The sequence below is a fragment of the Somniosus microcephalus genome, chromosome 16 (genome assembly GCF_052327205.1).
Source record: "Somniosus microcephalus isolate GS21.2 chromosome 16, FLI_Smic_1.0, whole genome shotgun sequence".
Taxonomy (NCBI): Eukaryota; Metazoa; Chordata; class Chondrichthyes; order Squaliformes; family Somniosidae; genus Somniosus; species Somniosus microcephalus.
The window spans coordinates 37,848,708-37,861,067 of record NC_141002.1 but is presented as its reverse complement, the minus strand read 5'-3'; the positions used below and the strand labels follow the sequence as shown (position 1 = coordinate 37,861,067).

The 12,360-nt window shown below is 42.5% G+C and overlaps 1 protein-coding gene across 2 annotated transcripts in view; it reads right to left on the bottom strand.

Moving 5' to 3' along the window:
* LOC147106076 (proline-rich protein 5-like) overlaps nt 1-12,360 on the bottom strand; it is a 131,635-nt gene that overhangs the window by 56,898 nt on the left and 62,377 nt on the right. For both annotated transcript variants that reach the window (XM_086008818.1, XM_086008817.1), the window contains 2 exons: nt 5,248-5,305; nt 3,056-3,147 (listed from right to left, as the gene is read on the bottom strand). In XM_086008818.1, coding sequence (XP_085864944.1) covers nt 3,056-3,147; nt 5,248-5,305 — 150 coding nt within the window. The remainder of the gene's footprint in view (nt 1-3,055; nt 3,148-5,247; nt 5,306-12,360) is intronic.

The window sequence follows — 12,360 nt, the reverse complement described above, 5'->3', positions numbered from 1 at the left end:
ACTAAGGCCTGTCCAGATGGACCTTGAAGATCCTATGACACCATTTGAAGAGTAGGAAGTTCTCCCTGTATCTGTGCCAATATTGCTTTGAAGCTAGCACCACCAAAAACAGATCAACTGTTAATTCATTTCATTGCTTTGTGGGAGCTTGTATGCAGAATGGCTTCTGTGTTTGCAGACATAAAAATAAAATAACTGCACTTCAATGTAATTATTTGCATTTAAACCACTTTGAGATGTTTCAGAGATGTGATAAGGCACTATATAAATGCAAGTCTTTCGTTCTACTCTTCTATTTGTTTTTCTCCCCCACCCTCAGGCATGCAAAAAAAAAAATCTAGCTAGCAGCTCAAATTTAATGGGATTCTACTTAAAAGTAAATGTTGCATTCGGGGGCAAATATTGTTTCAATTGTTGTAAAGGTTCAGTCTTTGCCAGGGTGGGGGGAATTGTCAAGCAAAAGTAAAGTGAACAGAAACCCAATGTAGCTGCATGTAATGGCATCCGTGGGCAAGTGGCCAAGCAGTGCAGCGCCTGACCCCTTTGATGGTTGGAAAAGTGGGAGCGTTGCTACTCGAGGTAGGTGCAAGACAGACGGCCACATTTGACATGCCTGGGTTATCGGGAGGTGGTGGTCAGGCTCATTCTGTACAATAAAATCATTTTCCTCCAATGATGTTCTGCACTGTGACGCTAATACCTGGAACAGGTTCCGTGCCCTGTCAAGTTGATGGGGTAAATTTTGACTTTGTGCAATTGTGTAAAGCAAGCGATAGAGGATCGGCAGCTTGTTTAAATCTCTCCCGATTTTTATTATCACTAATAGGCATTGTTCCCCATCACCCGTTTCACACTATTGCACAATGTCAAGATCTACCCCAAATGTCTTTTTTAAGTGACGAACGTGTTACTCCATGCAAAACAAGGCCCGTTAATTGCTTGATGCATCTGCGGACAGCTAACTGATTGATTTGGCATATGTGGTGTCTTGGTAGGATCTGGTTACATTAAATGTAGCAGTTATCTTCATGTCCTTGGAAAGAGCTGTACCTGTGGTCCAAGTTTCTGCAGGTCATCCTCTAGTCTCCTTTGTGACGCGGGGGCCCCCCCCACGATAAATTTCCTTGCACTTGTCTGAGAAAAGCTATCGGAGCCAGTAAATGCAGGTCTTGGGGTAATAAAGGGTGCGTGTATAACAGCTATATAAATACAAGTTATTGGTGTTGTGATGTATAGTCACAGCTCCCTTTCTTATTCCCTCAAGAACTATTCTTCTTCCTCCAAAACTTGAGGCATCATTAGCACCCCAAAGAAATTCTCAACCTGTCCACTTTGGTTGTTGCAAGAAAAATACAGTGAGAAGCAAGTCAGTTGTACGAAAGAGTTAGAAATAAAAAAGTCTTACTGTGCTGAAAAATTAGCCCTAAACAGTAACAAAAAAAGTTAATGCACCAATGAAAATGCAGATAATGCAATGTAAAAAACTTAACTTTGCAACAACGATTAAAGAAGTGACACTCAATTTTAGGAAGCCCTGTGACAGGGAGTGGCCTCCATTTGTTTCAAATCGTATTGCTGGTGAGGAAGTGGTGAAATCCAGCATGGGAGCGATTGCCATACTTTTGAAGCTGCTATTAAATTTGGGTTGGTCATCAGCGCAGTCTCCAAAATCCTGGCACCTTTCCCTGGCAATTTGGACGCACTGGTCTGCGTGGCTGATTTCATGACCCGCGCCTGCCCTGAGCGAGGCTCTGCGGTGTCATTCTGCTGATGTCACCGGAGCAGTGAATGATCTGTAGGTCTGAGCTTAGGCGAGATATTTAGAGTTTTTGACATTTGAAATTTTAATGAGTATTTTTCTACACTTTCCTCCTCCCCAGTAGCCTTCTTTATGCGTGACCTTCCACAAAAGAAACTGTTTACTTGGAAATAACCTACACTGTCCCACTATTCTCTAATCTACTTACAAAACTAAAAACGCTGGCACTTAAGAGTGTCTTATTACATCAAAACAGTTCAAATCACTAATTTGAGTAAAGTGACTGTTATGTAAGTAGCATCCACAAATTGCAATATGACCGGTTAATTTGTCTCGGTGATTGATGCTGGTTGAGGGAGGAAATTTGGCCAAGACAAGAACTCCCCGCGTTTCCTTGAATAATGGAAGCCAGAACCAGAGTTTCATTTCTCATTTGGAGGATGGCACCTCGGAGTGTGGGATTCCCTCAGCAATGCCCTGGACATCACCTTCGATTAGGCGCTGAAGTCCTTGTGTGGACCAGAAGTGAGGTCCTCAGTAACTGAGCCAAGCCCATACATAATCCATGCAGATGATTTACTTAGTTAACCCAGATAAATAACTGTGAACAATAGAGAAAAGAGCAGAGCACCATCATCTGATGGATTTAGAACCAATAACAGTAAAAATAGATCCATGGAATACTAGAATTTAGCAGAGCTTAAAAAAATGACTAAACTTTACCTGCAATCCCCTTATTGTAAAATAAGACCACACTAATATTTTAAATACTAAAATAAATACTTCCCATTCTTACAAGTGATGTCCATGCTCCATTCTGGAAGTTGGGCTGTTTATAAACAGCCCATGATTCCATGGCGTCAACATCATGTCGCGAGGTCAGACAAGAGTTCTTTTTCCCTCCCCATGTACACAACTATTTTTACACAATTCCTCACCTCTTACTCTCCTAAACACACTCAATTACTTCATCTGCTGTATTAGCAACCTGCTGAATGTGCTTTGAAGTAAAAACACATCTGCCGCCACGGTTTTCGTTAATTGCAATTTAGTTTTGTTTTTCATTGCAGAGCCGCTCTGGGAGTTATGTTATCAGTTGCTGAGTGGTAATCGGCCTCTTGTTGAGAAGTGTAATGCTGGTTACTGATCAGCATCAGAATAGAGCCACCATGTCTCCCTTCCATTTAACGGAGATGAGTTTAGGAAACTCAATATACGAAATCCACAATACAGTTTTGGAGGTGAGTGGAATAGGAGAAAGGGATGTTTTATTGAGACAATGCAGAAATAGCCTACCTGGACAGGGTAAAATATTGCCTGGAGCATAGGAAGGATGTCACCAAAGAAAAAGTCCCAAATTTCAGCCACTGTGTCGAGTAATTTCTGTCCTATATAAAAAAAGGCATAATCTAAGGAATAGGAAGGGTTAAAACAGTACAACAGGTCCCTGTCATTCATCATATCCTGCTACTTTAACTTATTTTCTACATGGTACATCAGTTGGTACTACCTGTGCACGGTAATCCTCGTCTGTTTATATATGGCATTTTCACATTTAGTTATGATCAATATATCTTTGCCTTAATATAATTTATCATAATTTTTGTTACTAATGTAAATTTTGTGCCTGCATTGACAGCTGATCATTTCTATTTGTTAGATGGTTCATTCAATCAAACACTTTAAAATGTACAGACTTTTTAAATATTAGATGCTATTGGATGAATGACTGCCCAAAAATAAGTATCAGCAGAAATTATGTCAAAGAACTTCTTGAATCAATTTTCTTCTGAAATATTAATAGGTAGAAAATATAACCCGATGAGTAAGGAATTATTTCTTTACACTCTGCTGCATCTTGTCTCATCCCTTCGTTTTGCTTCTCCCCAGTTAATACACAGGTCATGGATAGGATTGTGTGGGGCATAGATTTCAGGTGGCATGTGATGTAGTAGCTCTAGTCGTAGGGTTGTGGATTCTTCATCAAACAACTCACAATTGAAGCATTAGGGAGGGGGAAGCAGGAGTAAAGCTAACAGGATCAGACCTAATCCATGCAGCTCTCATTCCCATCAGTCAATTATATAGAGTAACATTAATAGCTGCTATGGGAAAGTCTATGACCAAGACTCTGCCACCCTCCTGGTTTTCGGGGGGGGGGGGGGGTGCAGTGTGGGTGGGTAAGTTTAGCAGGAGTGGCAAGATTAAACTGTCTATGCAGATCTTGATCCAATCAGATATTTCAGTCAACAGTAGAAGCTAAACGATGCAGTGCCATAGGGACCTTTTCTATCTCCAACGTAACCTAAAACAGTAACACCAGCACTGTCCAAGTAAGGCAAATAGAAGAAAACCTAGTTAGAAAGGATATAAAGTGGAGGCAGGCAAGGTTTTTCTGAAGCTCCAAGTAGTTTAACTTTGAAATGAGGGCTGTGGCAGTAATCCTCAACATGTGCCAACTAGGGGTGAAATTAAAATTGAAACAATTTAGATTGATTTAGTAAAATGTCCACATTAAAAGTAAAAAAAGTGATCACTTGCTTACAAGCACTCTAAACTTTTTTTTAAGGTTCAGAAACAAAAATTAATTTCAATGTACTACAGGGGAAAAATTGGATTGGTTTGCGCCTCTCGTTAGCGCCCCCGGGGGCGCAAATCCCCTAGTACCCGGGCGCGGCACCGCTAATGCCTCCTGTGAAATTCAGCGGGAGGTTAGCGGTGGCGGTAACGCCCCGTGCCGCTGGCGATGACGTCATCGCCGTGCAGAGCGCCCCAGCCGGAAACTTCCCTATGCTCCCTGACCTATCACCAGACGATATGTCAGACAGGATCAGGGGGTGTTTTTGCAGCAGCGGTGGCGCTACTTAAAGGGCAGGTGTCAGGCGGCCATTTTTATTATGGCCAACTGCCAGCACCTGCCCAGTTTCAAGTTTTTATGCAGGGTGCCGGCCGTGATCGCTTGAGGAGTGCCAGGCTGTTTTTACAGCACCCTGCTCCCCAGTGGTTTAGCAGGGCCCCGGTGCGTGCAGCACTAGGCCCCTCCCCTTTAATCAGGGGAGGGAGGCCTGCAATGACACGGCGCGACGTGCGTGGTGCTGTTACATGTAGTGCCATGAAATTCAGAAGGAGGTGGAGAGCTTTCCAGTAGAGCCCCACCTCCTGCTTGGGGCGCTACTACTGAATTTATGGCGGAGGGGCGCTAACTTTTTCAGGACGCTAAAATTAGCATCCCAAAATGGGCGCCACACAATTTTTCCCCCTACATCTCTTCCAAGAGCCACTTAACATTACAAAATACATAGTCACAGGCATGGAGGCTACATGGTGTTTTGGCTAAGAGGCTTGATTCAGAGGAGGTCCCAGTGATTACTTCCACCTGGCATCAGCAAGCAGTCCTCTCGGTCAGTCAGGAGCAGCATTACGATTTCTTAATGATACCGGCACACACTGGAAATCATTGAAGTAAACTGGCAAAACTGTCTTCTTACCTTCATAAAACCGAATTTTGTCCCTCAAAATAACCATGCCTTTGGTAAGCAGCTGATTCTACACAAGGAAACAATAAAAACAAAAATCAAGATTCACCACATTTACAAACAGTCTATATAGGCCCCGATTTTAACTCCAGGTGGATTCCCCACTCAGGCCCGAGTTAAAATTACAGTCGGGTCTTGATGATGTCATCGGGCCACAACATGCATATGTAAAGAAGGACCCTGTTGGCTCCGGGCGCGTGTCCTTGCTGCCTGATCAGGAGAGGTTAAACTTGCAGATGTCACGCTCATGCCGGCTTTCAGACAGGCAAGAGCCAGGGCGATTTTAACTGCCCACCCGCCAGGTTTCTGCTGAGTGAGTAGGGTTAAAATCGCCCCCATATGATTCCTACATTCAGTTAGAGATGTACCAGAGTAGAGAAGCTTTCATTCCTTTGGCCGGTGGCATCAGGAATTACTTGACTGAATTCCTTCTTGTAAATAAAAGTACTGATTGGTAGCTTCAGGGGCAGAAGTATCATTCTAGATCCATGGCAACCCTTGAGAACAGGCGCTGCAGAATTTTAAAAACTGCAGTATTCACTTCAAAAATACATAATTTTTAATGCGGATCATAGTTTTAAGGGGGCTTTGTAATCGGGAACAAAGCACCTTATTAAATCAGAATGTGTGTGAGGAGGTTTGTCCAAAAATTGTTAGAATCAGAATCATACAACTCAGAAGGAGGCCATTCGGCCCGTCGTGCCTGTGCCAAGTTAAATAAAATTAAAACCTAATGAAAACTTTGTGTGAAGAATTCAAACTACTGAAGATCTACTACAGTCCCAGAGCCCCAGCAGCTACCATGTTGAATTAAAAAAAGTTTTAGGTTTGTAAGATAGAATATTCTCATCTTATTTCCCTCCTGCCTGATCCGCACCACAATTGTAAAATGTTCCAAGAAAAAAAAATCACATGCATGGCATACAGGGCACACCCCATCTCTTCATAAAAGAACAATGGTTCTTTTCACCTAGGTGCAGTACACTTTATTTGGTACTAAAGAGCGAAATTTCTGTCTCCACTAATTCTTTGCAAAAAAGTAGACTAAAATTAGTAAATACAGGAACATCAACCTCTAGAAATCTTTAACACACTTTGACACCACTGCAGTGCAGAACATTTTCAACGTATAATGTTCCACCTCTAAAATTAGAATGGTGATATCCAGGGTTCACAACCATACGATCCATCGTGGCAAATTCCAGATTTCAACTGTGCTACAGTGAGGAGGTGCTGAGTGTCAACTAAGTGTCAGTCCGCAGGAAAAAAATTCAGAGGGCCAATCACCCCAGGATAGCTCCTGTACACCTTTTAAATGTACCTATATACTTATGCCCAGGCTTCAAAACACTGGTGCTCAAATGGAGACCCTTGACCTTTATGCGCCACTCTCCCATTTTTAGTGCACCCGTGTACCTCCAGTCCCCTTTGGAGGGCTTTTTTAAAGGTTTTTCATGCCTTCAACCTCAGTTCTCTTGGAGAAGTGCAGAGTTAATCTCCTTACTGTCTGCTGGAGGCAGTGGGAGTCCTGCCAAAGGCATCATCATCAGTATAAAAGTACCTTTAGCAGCTAATGACAGAACTGCACTGGCAGAGGCTTGGAATCAGGTGTCCAGCCCGTGCCTGGGAAGGTGCATTGCACAGACAGAACATTGGAGGAGAAAAACAGGAGGAAGAAAATAACTTTAAAAAAAATCTGTTTTTGTTAATGAAGAATGATGATGTTTATTTTGTTACTGCTAATTTGTCTGGATAATTTAATTTAAACAAGTGAGGTCATGGCTACAGAAAAACTAGATTGGAGGGGTCAATTAAGTGGACCGTGTGATGGAACAGAATCAATATAAGAGAGATTAATCTGGGGTGCTTTATCTTTCACTAAATATGTTGTTAATGTTAAAAAAAATGCTGCTGTTGACGTAAGCTATAATTCTATAATTTTTCCACCATGTTTTTCGAGAACCAGCATTTGGGTGCGAGGGAGTAGTGTACAAAACAGCACTGTTTGTGCTATTGTATAAAGGACAATAAATACATTCAAGAGTCGGAGGTACTTGATCTGTCAGCTTTTTGGAGTCAGTCGGAGGACTGGCGAGTTGTAGTAGCTCTTAGACACCAAACCATTTAATAACAATCAGGTGCTATCTGCTCCACTGGTAAATAAGCACTCAGCTGAAAAGCTGAACCCAGTTGAACTAGGCTGAATCCGTTCGCACTAGCGACAACTTAAAGGCACATCATCACACCAGTGAAGCACCTTGTAAGGCATTTAATGTTTAGCAATAGTGCACATATGATATTATGACACTTTTGGTACAAATATTGAAACCACAAGATTGAGATAATGGAGCAGAAACTATCAGGGAAACATCTGTACTGCTGATCAATCAACTTAACTCTCCCCTATCAGTAACCATGGGTACATTTTACAGAACATGCCAATTATTACCTGCCCCAGAAACTGAGACTGGCTGTAAAACAGTTTACAAAGATAACAATTCTCCTTTAAAAAACATCTAGGTTCAGGAATCTTGTTAAAACAGGCAGATTTCCTATTCTTCCAAGAACTATGATCTGTGATCTGGGGACGGCGGGAGGAAGGACATTTTTGCAGTTGAGCCAAGTCCTGGTTGACTTTGACTTAGCAATTTCTGCAGTTAGCACTGGGCTTAAATTTGTGTGCAGCCTGTGCGAAACTGAAGAAATCCAACTCTGTCGTGATTTAAAAACAATCTAAAAAGGTGTTTCCAGAGTTTTAAATGTATAGTATAAACAGATACTTCCCTGGGCACATCCTCTGTTCATTGTTGGCATCCAGTGTCATTTAGCAACTGCAAACATTGGAAATACACTGAACTTGGTGCCTGCAGGAACAGTGCTTTTTAGTAGTTTCATCTAACCTATTTTGAAGGTTAAGTTTACCTCATGTAAAGAAAGTAGCAACTTCTGCTATTATTAAAAGGTGAATAACATCAAAGAATTTGACTACAAAAAAAAAGCTACACTAGGATCTCCTAGAACAGAGCTACAATACTCCATGGGGTTGAAACTGAGCTGTGCAATACTAATAACAAACATATTGGCCCTGAATTTGTGGTCGGTATGATGGCGTGCTCTCAGAATACACCGTCATACCGCCTTTGAAACTGACCACAACTTTGGGATCTGGCGCATGTGGAAGTTGTGGTCTGTCAATGACAGCTCTGAAACTGGCTGTGCTGTGCCCCCACCCCCAACAGAGCCGACAATCAGTGAAATCTTGTAAGTCATTGAAAATGACAAAAACGTTGGCACTTCCGCAGTCAGTACGCTGTTAAATTCCCCACTACAAGTTAGACCCAAAGAGATTAGGTGTATCTGGGATTTTAACAGCGTGTTGACTGCTAAACAAATGTTAAGGGCCTGAAAAACTCATTTTAATTTTGTGCAGTGTGAAATTTGTCCATTTTAATAAAGATTGAAATTTTAAAGAAATTTTTCAAAAACTTTTTTTTAAAGTCTGTGCATCTGTATTTTAGGTTTGCCTTTTCCCCAGGCGAGAACCCCAATCTTTCTTTTGCTCTCTAACTATTTTAAAAGGTTAGAATTTTAAGGGCCTATTCACTTCCTTTTTCGCTGTCTGTGAGAATTCTGCCTTTTGATTGGCTGCTTAGACAGCCCGTTGCCATCACAGCACTTTGCACAAAGGGATTCCCATTAACTTCTGTTGGTTTGAATTCAAGGTCGGAAAACCTGAAGTTCTCGACACAGGGATTGCGAGATCCATGTGCAGAGCGTACTTCCGGGCCAGCAGCGAACACCTTCGCTTCGCTGCTGGCTGCAAATTCAGCGCCATAAATGCGTTTCTATTGTATTCCTTTGTTTGCTATTTTAACAAAAGGTGTGAACATATTAAAATGGTAGAATCTTACAAGAATCCATTTGAAATGTCCTCAGGACATGAATGGCACTATAAAAATGCAAGTCCTTTTTAAAATTGTGATAAAAAGGAAGCATTCTTATCTAAAATTTAGAACGGTATTTGTCTCTTCAATTCTGTCACTGTATACAAGAGGTTATAAACCAGCTTCACTCACAGATGCCTTGTGCCAACTTAGTTCAATACAAGTTGCAACAATTGCTCAATTTGTAGGAGGCTGGTGTCTGAGGCAGGGAGGGAAGCAATTCAAATACAAACATCTTTTGGGATTTGTTCCAATATGTTTTTGATTGGCAGCTTATTTTTAATTAACAGTTATTTAAATCTGCTTGGTACTTGTTCAAGTGAGTGAGTTTGTCAAAAGATTTCAGAGAGTCAGGCCAGATTGCTTCTATAGGAGAGAGTAGGAGAAGGAAAGGAACCATTGCACCAGAATATTACTTACATCAAAGTTTAGCATAGCAGTCACAAACTACTACTTATTATTTCCTACTGCACGAGGAGCTAGCTAAACGCATCAGCTATTGTGTTATTGCAACTATTCACTTGTTCTTTTACAACTTATTAAATGTGTTTGGCCGTTAAAGATAAACTCAAGTCTACCCTAATGTTATTCTGACACTTTTTGAAAACAAGGATGATCATGTGAAAGCACGGGATCAAAACAGTAGCTGATATAAACAAACAGAGCATATGATAAATTTACCAAGATATCTGGGCAAGTGAAAACAGTCTCTCTGGGACACAGAATAACATGGAACACAGAAGTCAAAAATATCTAGAGTGCAAGAGTAAAGAAGCCCCAAAAACAAACACTAATATCAAAGGGTGTGAATTCAATACAATAATATGGTTCAGGGGCCCGTTTCAATATTTATGGCCCTAGGGTTGCCATCTTTTGTCAAGCCCAAAGCCTGGCAGGTGGTTGGATAGGGTTGGGTGCTTTTCAATTTACTTTGCTGTTGAAAAATCAATCAAAAACCTTAATGACTTCAAAAGTTACTGCCTCCACATAAGACTATTTAAAAAAAAAATAGATTTTTACTGTCTAGTTTACCTCTTAAAGTTTCCACACAACACATTCAAAAACTGAAGTCCCAAGTCAGATATGTGAGAACCCTATGTGGCCGTCAATGATGGACACTCCCAATGTGAGAAGTTGCCAGAGCTCGAATTCAAAATCGACCCCTTTGTTTATTTTAATGCGCATGAAAAATATTACAAAAATACTGTTAGAAAGCATGGCTATCTCAGCCTCCCTAGAGTACACAAAAAAGAGATGGTTTTTTTTTTTAAAGATGGAGCAAGAGAAAGAGGATGAGGTTTAGATGGGACTTCCAAAGAGTAGGACAGAGACGAGTAAATGCTCCGTCACTAAAGATGGGTCAAAGAGAGGGTGAAACGCACTGAAGACTGGAGTCAGAGGAACTGTGTGTTCAGCAATGGATATATGCCTGGAGAGAATTGTAGAGATAGGGTGGGGTAAGGCCATGGAGGGATTTATAGATGAGGACAGGATTTTAAATGTGATATGTTGGGGGATTGGGAGCCAATATAGGGCAATAGGGACAGGGATGATGGGTCTGCAGGAAGCGAGTGTAGGAAAGGATGTGTGCAGCAGAGGTTTGGAGAAGTTGGAGTTTATGAAGGGCGGAGGATGGGAGAGCAGAGAGTGTTGCAATACTTCAGTCTAGAAGTGGCAAAGCGGAACAGAATGGTCAGGGGTTGAGTGAGGAGGAGATGAAAGAAACAGGAGGTGAATCTCGAAGGAAATGAGCTTAGACAGGGCTGCTAGGAGATTGGCAAGGAATTGCAAAGTGATGGAGGCCCTGTGATAGAGGATAGGAGACTATGGGAGGCAAGTTTGGTAGACGGGACTGATACTTCTAACAACTATAATTCATACGGCCTCTTACTATGGTAACCAGCCCGTGTGGTATATCTGAAACCAGCTCACTGCGTAGTAAATTATAGGTATACTAGCTGGGGGTGCCCGGCGTTGCCAGGGCAATTTTGGGCCCACGCGGTCTCCCTGCCCGTGTCTGTCCCCTGTCTCTCTCCCTCCCTCTCCTCTCCCTCCCTCTCTCTCTCTGTCACTCCCTCCCGTCTCCCTGCGTAGCGCGTCAGGCCCGGTGCCATTGTAATACTGGCAGTGCGGGGCCTAGTGGTTGAGGGCCGGCCAGGATCTCGGGCGGAGACGGACCCGAGCTGAGCTCCCCAGGGGATCGCGCGGTTGACGGCCGGTAGCTGCAGCTCGCCCGCCCGTTGCGTGTGCGGTTGAGAGCCGGCCGCTGCCGATGACCCGCCCGCTGTGGGGAAACTCTCCTGCCGCTCCCGGAGTTGCAATGTGGGGGTTTGTTTGGCTGGTGCTGTCCATGTGGGGATGAAAAAAATGGCGGCGAAGTTTAGGGAGACTGGAGGATTAGGTCCCGCCCGTGATGCACCGATTGGTCAACCATCAGGTCACTGAACTGTAAGATTGGTCAAGCAGCATGTCACGCAAACAGAGGTAAACAAATATGATTTGGTTGGGATTACGGAAACGTGGCTCAAGGATGGCCAAGACTGGGAACTCAACATCCAGGGGTATTCGATATTCAGGAAAGATAGGCAAAAAGGAAAGGGAGGAGGGGTAGCATTACTGGTTAAAGAAGGGATTAACACAATTGTAATGAAGGATATTAGCTCTGAGGAGGTGGAATCTGTATGGGTAGAATTGAGAAATACTAAGGGGAAAAAAACATTAGTGGGAGTGGTATATAGACCTCCAAACAGTAAGGTGGAGGTTGGGGATAGCATTAAAAGGGAAATTAAATAAGCGTGCAATAAGGGCACAGCAGTCATCATGGGTGACTTTAATCTACATATAGATTGGGCTAACCAAATTAGTAACAATACTGTGGAGGAGGAATTCCTGGAGTGTTTACGGGATGGTTTCCTGGACCAATATGTCGAGGAACCAACCAGAGATCAGGCCATCTTAGACTGGGTATTATGTAATGAGAAAGGATTAATTAGCAATCTTGTTGTACGAGGCCCCTTGGGTCGGAGCGATCATAATATGATCGAATTCTTCATTAAGATGGAGAATGAAGTAGTTGACTCAGAAACTAGGGTCCACAATTTAAATAAAGGAAACTACGATG